The 20,229-nt window shown below is 48.1% G+C and overlaps 1 protein-coding gene across 3 annotated transcripts in view; it reads left to right on the top strand.

Moving 5' to 3' along the window:
- FGGY (FGGY carbohydrate kinase domain containing) overlaps nucleotides 1-20,229 on the top strand; it is a 298,106-nt gene that overhangs the window by 35,047 nt on the left and 242,830 nt on the right. For all 3 annotated transcript variants that reach the window (XM_075320405.1, XM_075320406.1, XM_075320407.1), the window contains exon 5: nucleotides 12,491-12,579. In XM_075320405.1, the coding sequence (XP_075176520.1) occupies nucleotides 12,491-12,579 (89 nt within the window). The remainder of the gene's footprint in view (nucleotides 1-12,490; nucleotides 12,580-20,229) is intronic.

Genomic DNA, 20,229 nt, shown 5'->3' with positions numbered 1-20,229 from the left:
AATTGCAAACACCAAGCACTGGTGGTTAATAACTACATCATTAACGGGTGTCATACAACCAAAGTGTTAAAAAAAAAGGGAAGAAACAATGGACTAAAAAGAAGCACATCAAATTGGTGAATGATAAAATAGAAAGAAATGTAAAGCTGGGTCAGTAGCCTTACGGTGGATGGAGTGGTGCCATTCTTGTCACTCAGTTTTTACCAGTATTAAAAGGACAACCCAAAGACTTATTATCAGTGTTTTTCTCTGGTGGGGGCTCGACGGGGTACTCATGGATTGGTGGAGTAGTGCCATTCTTGACACCCACCTTTTCCAAACAAGAAAGGGACAACCCAAGAGCAGAGAGATATGCTGTTTTTGGAAGAATGCAACCATTTTTTTGTCGTCGTGTCCAAAAATGATCCACTTTTTCCTAGCTCCAGAATGGCAGCCGTTCAGTAGCAGGATTTGTGACATTGTGTAATCATTTCTCTAACCATGTTTATAGTAACCAACAAACGAAAAACAATGAATGCAAACACCAAGCACTGGTGGTTAATGACTACATCATTAATAGGTGCCATACGTCCAAAGAATAAAGGGAAAAAAAAAGAGAAGAAACAATGGACTGAAAAGAAGCCCATTAAACCGATGAATAATAAAATAAAAATAACTGTAAAGTCGAGCCATCAAGGAAACAGCCATTTTTTATTTTTGTGTCCAAAAATTATCCACTTTTTCCTAGCTCCAGAATGGTAGCCGTGCTTTATGATGGATGGGGTAATTCAGGAGCAGGATTCTTGACATTGTGTAACAATTTTTCCAACCAGGTTTACAAACAAAAAACAATGATTGCAAACCTCAAGCACTGGTGGTTAATGACTACATCATTAACGGGTGCCGTACGTCCAAAGTGTAAAGGAAAAACAAAAGAGAAGAAACAATGGACTAGAAAGAAGCCAATTAAACTGGTGAATAATAAAATAGAAATAACTGTAAAGTCGGGCTATCACCCTTACGGTGGATAGAGTGATGCCATTCTTGTCACCCATCTTTTCCAAGCAAGAAAGGGACAACCCAAAGACAGGGAGATGTGCTGTTTTTGGAAAGCAGCAACCATTTTTTGTTGTTGTGTCCAAACATTATCCACTTTTTCTAAGCTCCAGAATGGCAGCCGTGCTTTAAGATGTGGTAATACAGGAGCAGGATTCATGACATTGTGTAATATTTTTTCCAACCAGGTTTATAGTATCCAATAAACAAAAAACAATGATTGCAAAAAAAAAAAGAGAAGAAACAATGGACTAACTGTAACGTCACATCATCACCCTTACGGTGGACGGAGTGATGTCATTCTTGTCACACCCCCAGTTTTTACAAGCATTAAAAGGACAACACAAGGACGTATAGTCTGTGTTTTTCGCTGGCGGGGGCTCGGCGGGGTACTCATGGATTCATTCCCACCATACGCTATTAATTTTACAGCTTCCTGAGCTGACACAGAAGAAATATTTCAGTTTTATGATAATATCGTTCAGATCCATTTTCAGCAGTCATATGATCCGCTTTGTGGCTAAATAAAATCTGTGAAAAGCTGAACTTGCACCTTGTGTGCTGCGCTCCAGCTGGAAGCTCCCCCATACCCGATAGCTGGGCCTGGCAGGGGAACACACGGACCTTACAATTAGTGTGTTGGCTGCGTCCCATTATCTATAGGACTCTGCAAAGTCCATTATCATAATCTCCCCCGTGTAATGTAGGAACATATAACGGCTCCTGCAGAAACACACGGGCACGGAGGGGAAGGCGGCGGATAATGTCCCGTTATCTCAGCCCTATATAGAGACATGAGTGCCGCACACTCACTCCATCATCCTCAGCCTTCATCTGCTGAAAGCTGCACATCTGCTCATTGCTCCTCTATGTGATCAGTCCAAAACCGCTCATGACTCCTCCATATCTGCACTGTGTAAAGGGAATGATCACCCCTGTATCTGTAAGTGCAACATTCACTACCTCATATACATTATATGGAGAAAAGTATGTGCCCCCCCTCCACCTATAGGAGCTTTCCTGACCTCCCATCCTACATCCATAGACATTAATATGGCGTCAGACCCTCTGCTGATATAATGGCTCCCGCTCTTCTGGGAAGGATTTCTACAAGATTCTAGAGGAGTTTGTGGGGTTTTTTTGCCCCTTCATCCAGAAGATCATTAGTGATATGAGTCTGATGTTTGGTGAAGCCAGGGTCACAATCTCCGGTCTAGTTATTGGCTATGCCTGAGGTCCGGGCTCTGTGCTTCTGCACTGGGGTCAGTCATGGGGAGCAGATAAGGGTCTTCCCCAAACTGTCCCCACAAATCTGGAAGTTATAATTGTCCACAATGTCTTCTACTGAATCATAAGATTTCCATTCACTGGAACTGAGGGGCCAATGATGACCTCTGATAACAGCCCAGAGCATCATCCTCCTCCACTGTGAGGCAAATCCCGGGATATGAAGATGAATTATGACTCCAGTCATAATCCCTCATCACTCCCTGGCAGTGCCCCCTCCCTTCTTGTTCTCAGTGTTCCACTTACACCTCCATGGCCATGTCCTGTGATATGGAAATTAGGTGGCTTGGGGACAATGGACACAGGATGACTCCCTGCCGTGACCCTGTAGTGGGGGCTGCTAGCTAGTTAGCAAGGCTATGGAAATAGCCAGACAGAACGACTCCAGTAAAAAATGGTTCATATCTCGCAAGCCATATTTCCGATAAATATGGCAACCATAAAAATGGTGTCTCCGCATGCGGACTATGCTGGCACACCCTTTTTATGGGAGCAGGACATTGGGAAATGCCCCAGGCGTGATATCAGCCAATGGGGAACTGGCAGACAGGTCATGAGTCCCCTCGTTCTGTAGCTAAATTCATAACTGTCACAATGAGAGCGTTGGCGTCCGCCTACGACGCTCCCAGGCCAAGTTATGGCCATATTCCATGTTGTGGATTTTGTCCATAACTCCAGCCAGGGGTGGAGCAGTGCTCCCTCTGAGGTCACGAAGGTAGGAGGGGACCTGGATTTGTCCAGGTTGATAACCCTACTTCGGCCATTTTCCAGTGTTCTTTCGCTGGGGGTCACGTGCAGGAAACATCTGTGGGAGTTCCTAGAAACCTGGTCTACAGCGCCCCCCTGTGGCCAGACGCACAAGGTAACTGATTGAATTGCATACCTGTTGTAAACCATGCTTTATCTGTAACTGTACTCTGACCTATGTATATTCTGTAGATTCCCTATTGTATATATTGTAGTTTCTAGTGTGCTTTAGGCTGATTAAATTATATAATTAATCTTGGGCTGTTCTGTTATCTCGATCTTGAATCCCACGTCTGTGTGTTCGGCTAATAGTTACCGTAAATCGGTTGGTGGCAGCGAATTGTGCCAAGGATTATTGTGGGGAGGCCAGTGAGATTCGGGGAGATTTTATATATTCCGCCCGCGGAGGTCGGGGGAATATATACCTTACTCTCACCGGGGACCCTTCAATAATCGGCATAAGTAGTATAGCGGCCTCCTTGCTTATGGTCGGGCAATTCCATAATTGGCCTGACTATAAGAGGGGCGCTAGAGAGCGCGTCACGTGCTCTGTCTGTCGGTCGGGAGGTATAAAGGAGGGGTGACCCCCACTTGTTACCCCCCGATTGTGACGTACTGGTAGCCAGCGCGGGGGATTTCTGAGTGACCCCCCCGGTGGTTTGTGACATATTGGTGGCATAGCGGTGGGATCGAGATAATAGTGTGTGTGAGTGTGAGACCCATACTCCCAGACACTAAAGACTGCCTGCAGCAGCTGTGGCTGCTGGGGTCTTCAAACCAGCTCAACACTAGAGTGTCAGAGTGCAGATACTGTAAGGTGTGTGGAGGCATCAGGTGTCAGTTCTGTGTCAGTGACCAAAAGTCTGCAAGAATGGCTGATGGCACCAGGAGCAGAGCTATGCAACTGGCCAATGCTAAGGCAGGAGCCGAAGAGAGGGAGGACGGTGCTGTGGACAGTAATGAGGAGGTTGCCCACGAGTCCTCCAGGAGCTCGACGCCAGAAAACCGTTCTGCAGAGGACATTGCACAACCTAGCAATTATGGACAAGATGAGGAGCAGCTCACCCAAGGGTCCTCAACGAGCCAGATGCCAGCCCTCCGCTCTGCAAGGGACAGTGAAGCACCAGGCTCCGCAGCGGGCCGCAGATCACCACGTGCCATTCCACCGAGCCTGGGAGGCTCGGATAGCCTTCTCCAAATGGCTATGGCCCTTCTCCAGGCGGGAGACCGGGATACCTACGAGATACTCATGGCAGAGCGCAGGGCAGAGCGGCAGGCAGCGCGTGATGCTGAGGCTGCGGAGCGGCAAGCAGCGCGTGAAGAGCGCCAGGCAGAGCGTGAGGCTGCGGAGCGACAGGCAGACCGTGACTACCAGCTGCAGCTAGCTCAGCTCCGGCCCTCATCAGCCACATGTGACCTTCGAGACACCAAACTTCCAAAGGTCCGTGTTGAGGACTTCCCAGTGCTGGAGAAGGATGGAGACTTGGACTCTTTCTTGACTGCTTTTGAACGGACTTGCTTGCAGCACCATCTGGACAAGGACCAGTGGGCCAAATACCTGACCCCCCGTTTAAGGGGTAAGGCCCTGGAAATCCTTGGGGACTTGCCTGCTGAGGCAGATCAGGGCTACGACACCATCAAGCGGGCCCTGATCCAACAGTTCAACCTCACTCCGGAGTCCTACCGCAAGAAGTTCCGGACCCTGCAGAAGGGACCAAAGGACTCCTGGGCTGACCACAGGCGGGCACTTGCCCGAGCTGCCGACCACTGGACCCAAGGCCTGCAGCTTTCCACCGGACCGGAGATCCTGGACTTGTTCATCACGGAGCAACTCTTGTGGAACTGCCCTGAGGATCTCCGCCAGTTCATCCGAGACCAGAAGCCAAAGGGGTCCACGGCTACAGCTGCCCTGGCCGATGACTACACCAACAATCGGGCTCCTGAAGCCAGGAGAGCAGCCACCAGCAGCACCTGGAGAGGGGGTAAGATGAACTCTGCGACTGCCCCACCTGCCCCTAGACTGCAGGGGGTGTCCCCCTCAACTCCCCTCTCCAGGCCCGTGGCAGAACCAAGACGGTGCCACCAGTGCAACCTACCTGGACACTTCAAGGCCATGTGCCCTCAGCGTCCCAAGGCCCCGGCTCCGTCCCCGTCCCAAGGGCCGCCCAAGGTGTATTGTGTGGGTGGGGGTGGTGGTAGGTCCCTGGACAGCTTCCAACCTGTCACCGTCGGCCGGTCTGTGACCATAGGACTGCGAGACAGCGCCTCGGAGGTGACTCTGGTGCGGCCTGAGATGGTGTCCCCCCAAGAATTGATCCCTGGAAAAACCCTCGCTGTCTCCGGGATTGGAGGCATTGACCCGGCGCTGCCTGTTGCTGACATTTATGTGGACTGGGGCGCAGGGCGAGGGGTGAGGGAGGTGGGGGTAACTGATCGGATCCCTGCAAACGTGCTACTTGGGACAGATTTGGGGCAGATAACCTCCCAGTTTGGGCCCCCCCCAAGGGCTGAACCTTCAGCCCGTACTGACATGACTCCTAACAATGTTAATGTGTTATCTATGAATGATGTAAGGGAGGAGGGAGTGAACTCTGATATTTCTGCTTGCATAGACACCATAGACACACACTCAGCTGCAGCTGTGACAGGGGAGGGGGTCAGAGAAAGGTGTGACAATGCCTCTACAAGTAATCAGCCTGTGAGCTGGGATCTGCTGCCCTCTGCAGGGATAAGCAGAGAGCAGGGTGCTGCAGGGGGAGGACCAGTGTGTGGGGTGGGGGCTACCACAGCAAATGTGGGGTCCCCAGAGATTTCACAGCGGGGTTCTGTTGCTGCAGGAGGGGAACAGGCAGGTGAGATTGGGGCCGGTCCAGGAGCGGAAGTGCTCCCAGGTAAGATCTCGGTGCATGGTTCCCCCACAACCGGGGTGTCAGGAAGCCAGGTAGGTCTGCCTGAACCGGCGACTTGGTCAGGAACGGAGGAGGAGCAGGCACGACCCACGGTCGCAGCGGCTGTGGCCGCTGTCACCCGCAGTGGGAGTGCTGGAAGCCAAGGGGCCTCCCGGAGGTCCGATAGCTCTTCCCCTTCTGACCAAGTGGCAGCCGAGTCAGGTGGAGGCCAGGACACAGGTCCCGGGGTACTGACTGAAGATGTGACAGTCTCGTCGATTCTGGCCACATCTAGTCAGGGGTTTCAGGCAGCGTTAGAAGCTGACGACAGCCTGAAAGCTCTTAAGGAGCAGGCGGCACAGCCTCCCTCGGACTCGGACCCGGAGCGAGTGGTCTGGGACCAAGGACGGCTGTACCGGGCCACGGTCCAGCAGGGTTCACCGGAGGCGTGGCCCAGGGACCGACAGTTGGTGGTACCCTATCCGTTCCGGACGGAGTTGTTGCGGATCGCACATGAGATTCCGATGGCCGGACACCTAGGGATCGCTAAGACCAAGGCCAGGTTAAACCAGCATTTCTACTGGCCAAAAATGGGGGCCGATGTGGCTGCCTACTGCCGTTCGTCTGAAACCTGTCAGAGAGTGGGGAAGGCGGGGCCACGCCCCAAAGCCCCACTGGTATCTCTGCCAATCATCGATGAGCCTTTCAGGAGGGTGGCTGTGGATCTGGTCGGCCCGCTGGCCATCCCCAGCAGCTCCGGGAAACGCTTCATACTGACGGTAGTGGACTATGCCACCCGGTACCCAGAAGCAGTGGCCTTGTCGTCCATTCGGGCTGACAAGGTGGCCACCGCATTGCTGGAGATTTTCTCCCGAGTGGGTTTTCCCCAGGAAATGCTCACTGACCGGGGGACCCAATTCATGTCCCAGCTGATGGAGGCCCTCTGTAAGCAAGTCCAGGTGCGACATCTGGTGGCCAGCCCGTACCATCCACAGACTAATGGCCTGTGCGAGCGGTTCAATGGCACCTTAAAGCAGATGCTTAAGATGTTGGTCGACTCCCATGGGCGTGACTGGGAGCGGTATCTCCCACACCTGTTATTTGCTTACCGGGAGGTTCCACAGGCCTCAACAGGATTCTCACCGTTTGAGCTCCTGTACGGGCGACGTGTGCGGGGCCCCCTGGCTCTGGTGAAAGAGGCTTGGGAAGGGGATTTGGCCACCCCTGGAGTGTCGGTTATCGAGTATGTCGTGCGCTTCCGGGACAAAATGCAGGCCTTGACGCAACTGGTACACGACAATATGGCTCAAGCCCAGGCCGATCAGAAGCGTTGGTACGACCAGAACGCTTGTGAGAGGACCTACCAAGTGGGTCAAAAGGTGTGGGTACTGGTCCCCGTACCACAGGACAAGCTTCAGGCAGCCTGGGAAGGCCCATACCTCGTGTACCAGCAGCTCAACCCTGTAACGTACCTGGCCCACCCCCAGGACCAAGAAGCAGGTGATGTCCTTCTTGGGGACCGCTGGGTACTATAGGAGGTTTGTTCCATGCTATAGTAGCCTGGCAAAGCCCTTGACGGACCTCACCAAGAAGAAGCTGCCCTCTGCAGTCGATTGGACAATGGACTGCGAGACAGCCTTCCGGGCCCTAAAGGACGCCCTGTCCAGCCCGCCCGTGCTACAGGCAGCCGACTTCACGCGGCCGTTTGTAGTACAGACCGACGCCAGTGACTTCGGCCTCGGTGCGGTGCTCAGCCAGGTGGACTCTGCGAGCCAAGAGCACCCAGTCTTGTACCTGAGCAGGAAGCTGTTACCAAGGGAAGTTGCCTATTCCACGATGGAGAAGGAGTGCCTGGCCATAGTGTGGGCCCTGCAGCGTTTGCAACCCTATCTATACGGGCGCCACTTCATCGTGGAGACGGACCACAATCCCCTCAGCTGGTTGCACACCGTCTCTGGGACGAATGGGCGATTGTTGCGATGGAGCCTTGCGCTCCAGCAATACAACTTCACCATTCGCCACAAAAGGGGCCGTGACCACGGTAACGCAGACGGGCTGTCCCGACAAGGAGAGGTCGCGGACGGGCGCACGGGGGAACACCGGAGTGTGCTGCCCCCTAGCGCCCTCAAAAGGGGGGAGGTGTGAGGCAAATCCCGGGATATGAAGATGAATTGTGACTCCAGTCATAATCCCTCATCACTCCCTGGCAGTGCCCCCTCCCTTCTTGTTCTCAGTGTTCCACTTACACCTCCATGGCCATGTCCTGTGATATGGAAATTAGGTGGCTTGGGGACAATGGACACAGGATGACTCCCTGCCGTGACCCTGTAGTGGGGGCTGCTAGCTAGTTAGCAAGGCTATGGAAATAGCCAGACAGAACGACTCCAGTAAAAAATGGTTCATATCTCGCAAGCCATATTTCCGATAAATATGGCAACCATAAAAATGGTGTCTCCGCATGCGGACGATGCTGGCACACCCTTTTTATGGGAGCAGGACATTGGGAAATGCCCCAGGCGTGATATCAGCCAATGGGGAACTGGCAGACAGGTCATGAGTCCCCTCGTTCTGTAGCTAAATTCATAACTGTCACAATGAGAGCGTTGGCGTCCGCCTACGACGCTCCCAGGCCAAGTTATGGCCATATTCCATGTTGTGGATTTTGTCCATAACTCCAGCCAGGGGTGGAGCAGTGCTCCCTCTGAGGTCACGAAGGTAGGAGGGGACCTGGATTTGTCCAGGTTGATAACCCTACTTCGGCCATTTTCCAGTGTTCTTTCGCTGGGGGTCACGTGCAGGAAACATCTGTGGGAGTTCCTAGAAACCTGGTCTACAGCGCCCCCCTGTGGCCAGACGCACAAGGTAACTGATTGAATTGCATACCTGTTGTAAACCATGCTTTATCTGTAACTGTACTCTGACATATGTATATTCTGTAGATTCCCTATTGTATATATTGTAGTTTCTAGTGTGCTTTAGGCTGATTAAATTATATAATTAATCTTGGGCTGTTCTGTTATCTCGATCTTGAATCCCACGTCTGTGTGTTCGGCTAATAGTTACCGTAAATCGGTTGGTGGCAGCGAATTGTGCCAAGGATTATTGTGGGGAGGCCAGTGAGATTCGGGGAGATTTTATATATTCCGCCCGCGGAGGTCGGGGGAATATATACCTTACTCTCACCGGGGACCCTTCAATAATCGGCATAAGTAGTATAGCGGCCTCCTTGCTTATGGTCGGGCAATTCCATAATTGGCCTGACTATAAGAGGGGCGCTAGAGAGCGCGTCACGTGCTCTGTCTGTCGGTCGGGAGGTATAAAGGAGGGGTGACCCCCACTTGTTACCCCCCGATTGTGACGTACTGGTAGCCAGCGCGGGGGATTTCTGAGTGACCCCCCCGGTGCGGCACAATGCAGTCAGGCGGTAATGTCCTCCATTCACCAAACCCAGACTCCTCCATCAGATGCAGATAGAGAAGTGTGATCGTCACTGCACAGAACACGTCTCCTCCAGAGTCCAGTGGTGGCAGCTTTACACCACTCCATCCAATGCTCGGCATTGTGCTTGGTGATGTACGGCTCAGCATTGTGCTTGGTGATGTATGGCTTGGCATTGTGCTTGGTGATGTACGGCTCGGCATTGTGCTTGGTGATGTACGGCTCAGCATTGTGCTTGGTGATGAATGGCTCAGCATTGTGCTTGGTGATGTATGGCTCAGCATTGTGCTTGGTGATGTATGGCTCAGCATTGTGCTTGGTGATGTATGGCTCAGCATTGTGCTTGGTGATGTACGGCTCAGCATTGTGCTTGGTGATGCACGGCTCGGCATTGTGCTTGGTGATGTATGGCTCAGCATTGTGCTTGGTGATGTATGGCTCATTATTGTGCTTGGTGATGTACGGCTCTGCATTGTGCTTGGTGATGTATGGCTCGGCATTGTGCTAGGTGATGTATGGCTCGGCATTGTGCTAGGTGATGTACGGCTCAGCATTGTGCTTGGTGATGTATGGCTCAGCATTGTGCTTGGTGATGTACGGCTCGGCATTGTGCTTGGTGATGTATGGCTCAGCATTGTGCTTGGTGATGTACAGCTTAGCATTGTGCTTGGTGATGTATGGCTCAGCATTGTGCTTGGTGATGTACGGCTCAGCATTGTGCTTGGTGATGTACGGCTCAGCATTGTGCTTGGTGATGTACGGCTCGGCATTGTGCTTGGTGATGTACGGCTCGGCATTGTGCTTGGTGATGTATGGCTCAGCATTGTGCTTGGTGATGTATGGCTCGGCATTGTGCTTGGTGATGTATGGCTCAGCATTGTGCTTGGCGATTTACGGCTCCGCATTGTGCTTGGTGATGTATGGCTCAGCATTGTGCTTGGTGATGTACGGCTCAGCATTGTGCTTGGTGATGTACGGCTCGGCATTGTGCTTGGTGATGTATGGCTCGTCATTGTGCTTGGCGATGTACGGCTCAGCATTGTGCTTGATGATGTACGGCTCTGCATTGTACTTGGTGATGTACGGCTCTGCATTGTGCTTGGTGATGTACGGCTCGGCATTGTGCTTGGTGATGTACGGCTCGGCATTGTGCTTGGTGATGTATGGCTCGGCATTGTGATTGGTATTGTATGGCTCGGCATTGTGCTTGGTAATATACGGCTCAACATTGTGCTTGGTGATGTATGGCTCAGCATTGTGCTTGGTGATGTACGGCTCAGCATTGTGCTTGGTGATGTATGGCTCAGCATTGTGCTTGGTGATGTACGGCTCAGCATTGTGCTTGGTGATGTACGGCTCAGCATTGTGCTTGGTGATGTATGGCTCGGCATTGTGATTGGTATTGTATGGCTCGGCATTGTGCTTGGTAATATACGGCTCAACATTGTGCTTGGTGATGTATGGCTCAGCATTGTGCTTGGTGATGTACGGCTCAGCATTGTGCTTGGTGATGTACGGCTCAGCATTGTGCTTGGTGATGCATGGCTCGGCATTGTGCTTGGTGATGCATGGCTCGGCATTGTGCTTGGTGATGTACGGCTCGGCATTGTGCTTGGTGATGTACGGCTCAGTATTGTGCTTGGTGATGTACGGCTCGACATTGTGCTTGGTGATGTACGGCTCGGCATTGTGCTTGGTGATGTATGGCTCGGCATTGTGATTGGTATTGTATGGCTCGGCATTGTGCTTGGTAATATACGGCTCAACATTGTGCTTGGTGATGTATGGCTTGGCATTGTGCTTGGTGATGTACGGCTCAGCATTGTGCTTGGTGATGTATGGCTCAGCATTGTGCTTGGTGATGTACGGCTCAGCATTGTGCTTGGTGATGTACGGCTGCAGCTGTTTGGCCTTGAAGCTCCCGGTGGGTGCAGTGTATATACTGATATTACCTGAGCAGATCTGGACTCTGCAGTTATGGAGTCACCAGAGCGGTGATGGCTTTTCTGTCCTCTGCTCCTCAGCACTTGACCCCCCCGCTCTGTAATGTTACAGGGTCTCCTTTTCATGGCTGAGTTGCTGCAATTTCTTCCACTTTTCAATAAAATCACTAAAGGGTGATGGGGAAGATTCAGGAGGAAGAAATGTCATCAATGGACTTGTTACCCCGATGTCTCCTATTACAGGATGCGCTGGTATCACTGAGCTCTGCACCACTGGCCACTCTGTCACTTTAGTTAAGGCCAACAGTATGGCTGGAGCTGGAGGTTTTACACGAGAGGCTGCAGGTTATACACCGAGGACAAGGGACTGGATGTTATACACTGGGACAATGGGGCAGAAATGCCAGATGTTATACTTTTGGGGCAAAGGGGTCAGATGTTATATGCCGGAGCCAATGGGACTGTACATTAATATGGAATTCAGTGACTAAGATGTGTGTGTCCCAATACTTTCGTACTTATAATGTATTATTACATCTATCTGAGCCATGTTTCATGTATCACCTGCATAGATATCAAATTAGAATACATCATCACTAAATAATAATAATATATAATATAATATATAAAATAATAATACCGTAATATTTATTCAGTCACCACTAGAGGGAGCTCACTATAATCTGTTGATTTGTATGAACAATCAGCATGCAGTGAGCTCCCTCTAGTGGTGACTGATGGGAGATAAGATTTTTTAATTTACCTGTAAGGCTATGCAGCTGATTTCGTTCTGGAGCTTTTATATCAGACATATATATGTACTGAATGAAGATTTACGAAACTAAAATCCAATATATAATGAAGAATGGTAGGAAAATAAATGGGGCTCATTCAATTTAAAGGAAGGTTCCGGTCAAAATGACATTACCACCAGTGTTGCATAATTATCTATAGATTATATGGAAAATGTATTTTAAAAATTCCCAAATTCTGAGTGCCCGTGCCGTCAGGCCTCAGGGCGGCCGCACATATTATAGGCTCTTTTCTATAGGAGAAGCTTTTCTAGTATAAGGAATAACTTCTGAGCAGTGGGGGAGGGGACATGGGCGACGTCTGTCCTGAGCTGATGTCTGTTTTGTTCTGTATTCCCAGAATTTAGGCCAGGAATGCTGGGATCAGGCCGGACACTTCTTTGATCTGCCAGATTTTTTATCCTGGAAAGCGACTGGGGATCTCACCAGGTACGCTGTATTGCTTGTATTATCTGCATTACCTGCATTGCTTGTATTGCCTGCATTGCTTGTATTACCTGCATTACCTGCATTGCTTGTATTACCTGCATTACCTGCATTGCTTGTATTACCTGCATTACCTGCATTGCTTGTATTGCCTGCATTGCTTGTATTACCTGCATTACCTGCATTGCTTGTATTACCTGCATTACCTGCATTGCTTGTATTACCTGCATTACCTGCATTGCTTGTATTACCTGCATTACCTGCATTGCTTGTATTACCTGCATTACCTTCATTGCTTGTATTACCTGCATTACCTGCATTGCTTGTATTACCTGCATTACCTGCATTGCTTGTATTACCTGCATTACCTGCATTGCTTGTATTACCTGCATTACCTGCATTGCTTGTATTATCTGCATTACCTGCATTGCTTGTATTACCTGCATTACCTTCATTGCTTGTATTATCTGCATTACCTGCATTGCTTGTATTGCCTGCATTGCTTGTATTACCTGCATTACTTGCATTGCTTGTATTACCTGCATTGCTTGTATTACCTGCATTACCTGCATTGCTTGTATTACCTGCATTACCTGCATTGCTTGTATTACCTGCATTACCTGCATTGCTTGTATTACCTGCATTGCTTGTATTACCTGCATTACCTTCATTGCTTGTATTATCTGCATTACCTGCATTGCTTGTATTGCCTGCATTGCTTGTATTACCTGTATTACTTGCATTGCTTGTATTACCTGCATTACCTGCATTGCTTGTATTACCTGCATTACCTGCATTGCTTGTATTACCTGCATTGCTTGTATTACCTGCATTACCTTCATTGCTTGTATTACCTGCATTACCTGCATTGCTTGTATTACCTGCATTACCTGCATTGCTTGTATTACCTGCATTACCTGCATTGCTTGTATTATCTGCATTACCTGCATTGCTTGTATTGCCTGCATTGCTTGTATTACCTGCATTACCTGCATTGCTTGTATTACCTGCATTACCTGCATTGCTTGTATTACCTGCATTACCTGCATTGCTTGTATTACCTGCATTACCTGCATTGCTTGTATTATCTGCATTACCTGCATTGCTTGTATTGCCTGCATTGCTTGTATTACCTGCATTACTTGCATTGCTTGTATTACCTGCATTACCTGCATTGCTTGTATTACCTGCATTACCTGCATTGCTTGTGCATTACCTTCATTGCTTGTATTACCTGCATTACCTGCATTGCTTGTATTACCTGCATTACCTGCATTGCTTGTATTACCTGCATTACTTGCATTGCTTGTATTGCCTGTATTGCTTGTATTACCTGCATTACCTGCATTGCTTGTATTATCTGCATTACCTGCATTGCTTGTATTGCCTGCATTGCTTGTATTACCTGCATTACTTGCATTGCTTGTATTACCTGCATTACCTGCATTGCTTGTATTACCTGCATTACCTGCATTGCTTGTGCATTACCTTCATTGCTTGTATTACCTGCATTACCTGCATTGCTTGTATTACCTGCATTACCTGCATTGCTTGTATTACCTGCATTACTTGCATTGCTTGTATTGCCTGTATTGCTTGTATTACCTGCATTACCTGCATTGCTTGTATTACCTGCATTACCTGCATTGCTTGTATTACCTGCATTGCTTGTATTACCTGCATTGCTTGTATTGCCTGCATTGCTTGTATTACCTGCATTGCTTGTATTACCTGCATTGCTTGTATTACCTGCATTACCTGCATTGCTTGTATTACCTGCATTACCTGCATTGCTTGTATTACCTGCATTGCTTGTATTACCTGCATTACCTTCATTGCTTGTATTATCTGCATTACCTGCATTGCTTGTATTGCCTGCATTGCTTGTATTACCTGTATTACTTGCATTGCTTGTATTACCTGCATTACCTGCATTGCTTGTATTACCTGCATTACCTGCATTGCTTGTATTACCTGCATTGCTTGTATTACCTGCATTACCTTCATTGCTTGTATTACCTGCATTACCTGCATTGCTTGTATTACCTGCATTACCTGCATTGCTTGTATTACCTGCATTACCTGCATTGCTTGTATTATCTGCATTACCTGCATTGCTTGTATTGCCTGCATTGCTTGTATTACCTGCATTACCTGCATTGCTTGTATTACCTGCATTACCTGCATTGCTTGTATTACCTGCATTACCTGCATTGCTTGTATTACCTGCATTACCTGCATTGCTTGTATTACCTGCATTACCTGCATTGCTTGTATTATCTGCATTACCTGCATTGCTTGTATTGCCTGCATTGCTTGTATTACCTGCATTACTTGCATTGCTTGTATTACCTGCATTACCTGCATTGCTTGTATTACCTGCATTACCTGCATTGCTTGTGCATTACCTTCATTGCTTGTATTACCTGCATTACCTGCATTGCTTGTATTACCTGCATTACCTGCATTGCTTGTATTACCTGCATTACTTGCATTGCTTGTATTGCCTGTATTGCTTGTATTACCTGCATTACCTGCATTGCTTGTATTACCTGCATTACCTGCATTGCTTGTATTACCTGCATTGCTTGTATTACCTGCATTGCTTGTATTGCCTGCATTGCTTGTATTACCTGCATTGCTTGTATTACCTGCATTGCTTGTATTGCTTGTATTGCCTGCATTGCTTGTATTGCCTGCATTGCTTGTATTACCTGCATTGCTTGTATTGCCTTCATTACCTATATTACCTGCATTGCTTGTATTGCTTGCAGATAATATGAATAAATATTCTGAATGTCTTTTTCCTCAGCCTCAGTTTAGCTTCTTTTGGGCTCAGCGCTGCCCCCTGTTAAGGAATGCTCTATAGAGGAGTGGGGGAAGGGAAGTGACAACTGCACAGAACATGTTACTAATTTGCATAAGTGGTTGTCGCCTTTCGTATACTCTATACAGGGAAGTTTATCTTTAAAACAGCAGTACATTAATGTGACCTCGTGTTCATTCCACTGTGACATTGATTTACTGGCATTGTGTCAGATCAAAAGGTGGGATGTTCCCCTGACTTTCATGTCTGGAGGTGGCCAAAAATACCAGAAAGAAATGTAAAGCCAGACAATCCCTTTAATGTTTCCAGGTGGTCATACTTCTTAGATGAATGTTGTCATCCCTACTGTATTTGCTGGGATTAGACAAGCTTTTAACATGAATACCCTGACAAACGTTAGGAGAATGAAGGATCAGGCATGTTGGATATCAACATGCCCAGTCCTTTATTCTCCAAGGAGATTACTAACCACTAGAGGTGTCTCTCGCTATTGAGATGAGTAGCCATGTATGGTGGGGGATAGAGGAGAATAAAGGATCGGGCATGTTGGGTATCAGCATGACCGATCGTTTATTTTCCAGGGAGATTACCAACCACTAAAGGTGTCTCTCCCTATTGGCATGAGCATCCATGTATGTGGGGGATAGAGGAGAATGAAGGATCAGGCATGTTGGATTTCAACATGCCCAATCCCAATCCTTTATTCTCCAAGGAAATTACCAACCAGTCTCTCCGTATTGGGATGAGCATCCATGTATGTGGAGGATAGAGGAGAATGAAGGATTGGGAATGTTTGAGTTCAACATGCCCAATCCGTTATTTTGCAAGGAGATTACCAACCACTAGAGGTGTCTCTCCCTATTGGGATGATCATCCATGTATGTGGGAGATAGAGGAGACTAAAGGATCTGGCATGTTGGGTATCAACATGCCCAATCCTTTATTCTCCAGGGAGATTACCAACCACTAGAGGTGTCTCTCCGTATTGGGATGAGCATTCATGTATGTGGAGGATAGAGGAGAATGAAGGATTCGGTATTTTGGATTTCAACATGCCCAATCCTTTAATTTGCAATGAGATTACCAATCACTGGAGGTGTCTCTCCCTATTGGGATGAGCATCCATGTATGTGGGGGTTAGAGGAGAATGAAGGATCGGGCATGTTGGATTTCAACATGCCCAATCCGTTATTTTTCAAGGAGATTACCAACCACTAGAGGTGTCTCTCACTATTGAGATGAGCATCCATGTATGTTGGGGATATAGGAGAATGAAGGATCAGGCATGTATGATTTCAACATGCCCAATCCTTTATTCTTCAAGGATCCAAGGATATTACCAACCAATAGAGGTGTCTCTTGCTATAGGGATGATCATTCATGTATGTGGGAGATAATGGAGAATAAAGGATTGGGCATGTTGGATTTAAACATGCCCAATCCTTTATTCTCTAAGGAGATTACAAACCAACTAAAAGTGTCTCTCCCTATTGGGATGAGCATCCATGTACTGTATGTGGGGAATAGAGGAGTATGAAGGATCGGGCATGTTTGATTTCAACATGCCCAATCCGTTATTTTTCAAGGAGATTACCAACCACTAGAGGTGTCTCTCGCTATTGGGATGAGCATCCGTGTATGTGGGGGATAGAGGAGAATGAAGGATCAGGCATGTTGGATTTCAACATGCCCAATCCTTTATTTTTCAAGGAGATTACCAAGCACTAGAGGTGGGATGAGCATCTATGTATGTGGCGAATAGGTGTTGACCAAATGAGCACTTGGCCCCCAGCTATCCAGTGTGTCTGGCCTCTTTTATTTAAAGGGAGATTCCATCCAAAATGTAAAAAATGCAATTGTACCAGAAGGTTTGTATTTTTCGTCACCCCTAACATTCCGAATTCTCTATTCTTCCCATATCTTTCATCTAAGACCATTACCGGTAATGCATTAATGCAAAAGCGGGCAGGCAAGACATCCAAAGATTTAGCCGAAAATCCTCAGAGGTGTAGCCAGGCTTTCCATCACCTGGGGCAAATATTGGGTTTCCTACCCTCGCCCTGTATCTATATACCCTTGCCAAGGCATAATGGCTTGTTGAACCCTCTAAAAAAAAAAGCAAAGGCGGCGATTTTCCTTCTGTCCAAGGATAAAGGTGCATCAAAAAAGGATTTAGAGGGGACATAAACTTTTTGGCCGAATGTGCTTTTTTCGTTTTGCCTGGAACAGCCCTTAATCCACGGCACAGAGGAATGTCTCCCGGACACAGACAGGCCCTGATGCCGATTCTCCTAATTCTTCCTTATAAAGCTGCTTTTGTTTCCAGATTTTTGTTCCTGATGAGGAAATTCGATCTAAAAAAAAAATTCACAGCCTAAAACCTTGAATCCTAAATTTTGTATTTCTGAAACCGAACCCCGTCTGATCCAAAAACAACTGAAGATAATCATCATCATCTATCATCCCATTGATCTCCCGAAAACGCTCACCAAATATATTACCCCCAAAGCCAAGAGATTAGTGGCGGGGGAACCAGAGGCGGGGGAACCAGAGGCGGGGGCGAGGGCTTCTCCTCCTAACAGATGTGCGGAGGTAATAACAAACCCCCTACCTCTCACTTCAATTACCTTTTAATCAAATTATAGGGATTTTGCCTTCATTTTTTTCCCTTTTTTATTATTCTCTCCGTCGTTCTGTACTTTTTTCCGTCGTCTTCGCAGGTTAAGCTGTGAGGCTCCGAGTTATACTTCACCTCCTTTAATGCAGAAAGCCAAAAACAACTTATGCACCAAGGAAAAATATTAAGAATAGATAAAAGTTGGAGGTGGTAAAGAAAATGTGAAAGTGGAATTTGGAATTTTCTTTGAGACTTACTTTGTTCGGTCGGCCGGGACTTAACGTCCTCTATGGAAACCATGATCGGATCAAGAACAATGGGTTATAGGGAGCAGATTTAAAGGGAAAATGTGATATTTACTGATTGGCTGATTGCTTGTTTTCTAAGCAGGGGTGGGACATAACTGGCAAAATAAAAACAAAGCCACACCCACGAGGGATTATTCTCCCTATGCATGTTTGTTTTTTATCCTGGGGAATGTCAGGGTAGGGCCAGAACTAGGGGTAGTGTCGTAAGTGTATCTCGCTTGGGTGGAGACCCCGAGTGAATCTGGTATCAGAAGGTCCCAGCACCTTCCCGCTGGCAAGTTCACTACTGTTATCTGATAACATCTCCTTGATTATAGTGTTGTAAGGGTTAAACACCTTTTCCTGCCTGGCTGCTTGCTGTAGCTTCCAATTTCAGGTGTGGCTCTTTGGGATCACTCCCCTTCCCTATTTAAGTCATGTGATCTGATCACATGATGCCTGTGATAGAAACTGAATCCTCATTTCTATGTGGTCCACTTTGGAAGGAACTAGTTCTGGAAGAAGTCTGTCATGTTGTGTGCAGCTGTGGTGTTTGCTGCACTGGAGTGTCTTTTCCTTTGCGTGTCTATTTCCCCTATTTGTATTCCTTCCCTTGTGTTTCAGTTTTGTATTGGCGAGTCTAATGATCTTATCTGCCTGCTCACTAGCCAGGGTAAAGGGTGCTTTACACGCTGCGACATCGCAAGCGATAGCTAGCGATGTCGTGCGCGGTAGCATTCACCCCCGTCGTTCGTGCGACATTTGGTGACCGCTGTCGTAGCGAACATTATCGCTACGGCAGAGTGACACGCACATACCTTTTCAGTGACGTCACTGTGACCACCGAACAATCCCTCCCTCAAGGGGGAGGTGCGTTCAGCGTCATAGTGCTGTCACTGCGGCGTCACTAAGCGGCCGCCCAATATCAGAGGAGGGGCAGAGATGATCAGCCGGAACATGCGACCCACCTCCTTCCTTCCTCATTGCCGGTAGACGCAGGTAAGGAGATGTTCGTCGTTCCTGCGGTGTCACCCATAGTGATGTGTGCTGCTGCAGGAACGACGAACAACCAGCGGCATGCACCACCACCAATATTATGAAAAGGAGCGACGTGTCAACGATGAACGATTTTTGGCGTTTTTGCGATCGTTGATTGTCGCTCCTTGGTGTCACACGCTGCGATGTCGCTAAAGACACCGGATGTGCGTCACTAACGATGTGACCCCGACGATATATCGTTAGCGATGTCGCAGCGTGTAAAGCACCCTTAAGTGTAGGGCCAGCTGAGGGCCTAAGGTACCTGGCTCGGCGACAGGTTGCAAGAACCTGTATAGGGACGCTAGGGAGCTCAGGAGTCAGCTTCAGGTGAGTGCAGGAGGTGCCCCCTCACCCCTCTCCCTAGCGGCAGATTCCTCCACTGTAACGTAACCTCTGTTTTCCCTTTCTGTTGCAACATCTTCTGGAGGTTTACTAGGTAGACCCCGCTAGTCACGTGCGTGACAGGTAGGCAGAGTAAATTGTTGACTAGGGCGCCATAAATAAAAAGTAACCATGTATGAAATAAAGACTGAACCCATTCAAATTTCTGTACCAACCATCCAAGTAATGTTGAAGGTTATGGGGTAAATGAGTGCTGACAATCTATCATAGTGATGATCTGAAGGGGAAGGCACATGTCACACGGCATTTTGCATAAAGTTCGCCAACTGTCATATCGGCGTTGGACTCTGTTCAGATTCTGACAGTCTGCCTGTTTCTCTGGTGTCTTGGGATTCACACAGGCAAACTCTGGCAACAACCTGCTGTGTTTTGATTCATAGGCAGGCTAGCAAGAGTTAATCTCCGCTGGTCTGCGTGCTCTTTTGGACACATATTGTGGGGATACTTATTACATCTGCTCTCCTCCTATTTATGCTGGTTGA

Source organism: Anomaloglossus baeobatrachus, chromosome 8, assembly GCF_048569485.1.
Source record: "Anomaloglossus baeobatrachus isolate aAnoBae1 chromosome 8, aAnoBae1.hap1, whole genome shotgun sequence".
NCBI lineage: Eukaryota > Metazoa > Chordata > Amphibia > Anura > Aromobatidae > Anomaloglossus > Anomaloglossus baeobatrachus.
The sequence above is the reverse complement of the archived record's forward strand: the minus strand, read 5'-3'. Positions and strand labels throughout refer to the sequence as shown.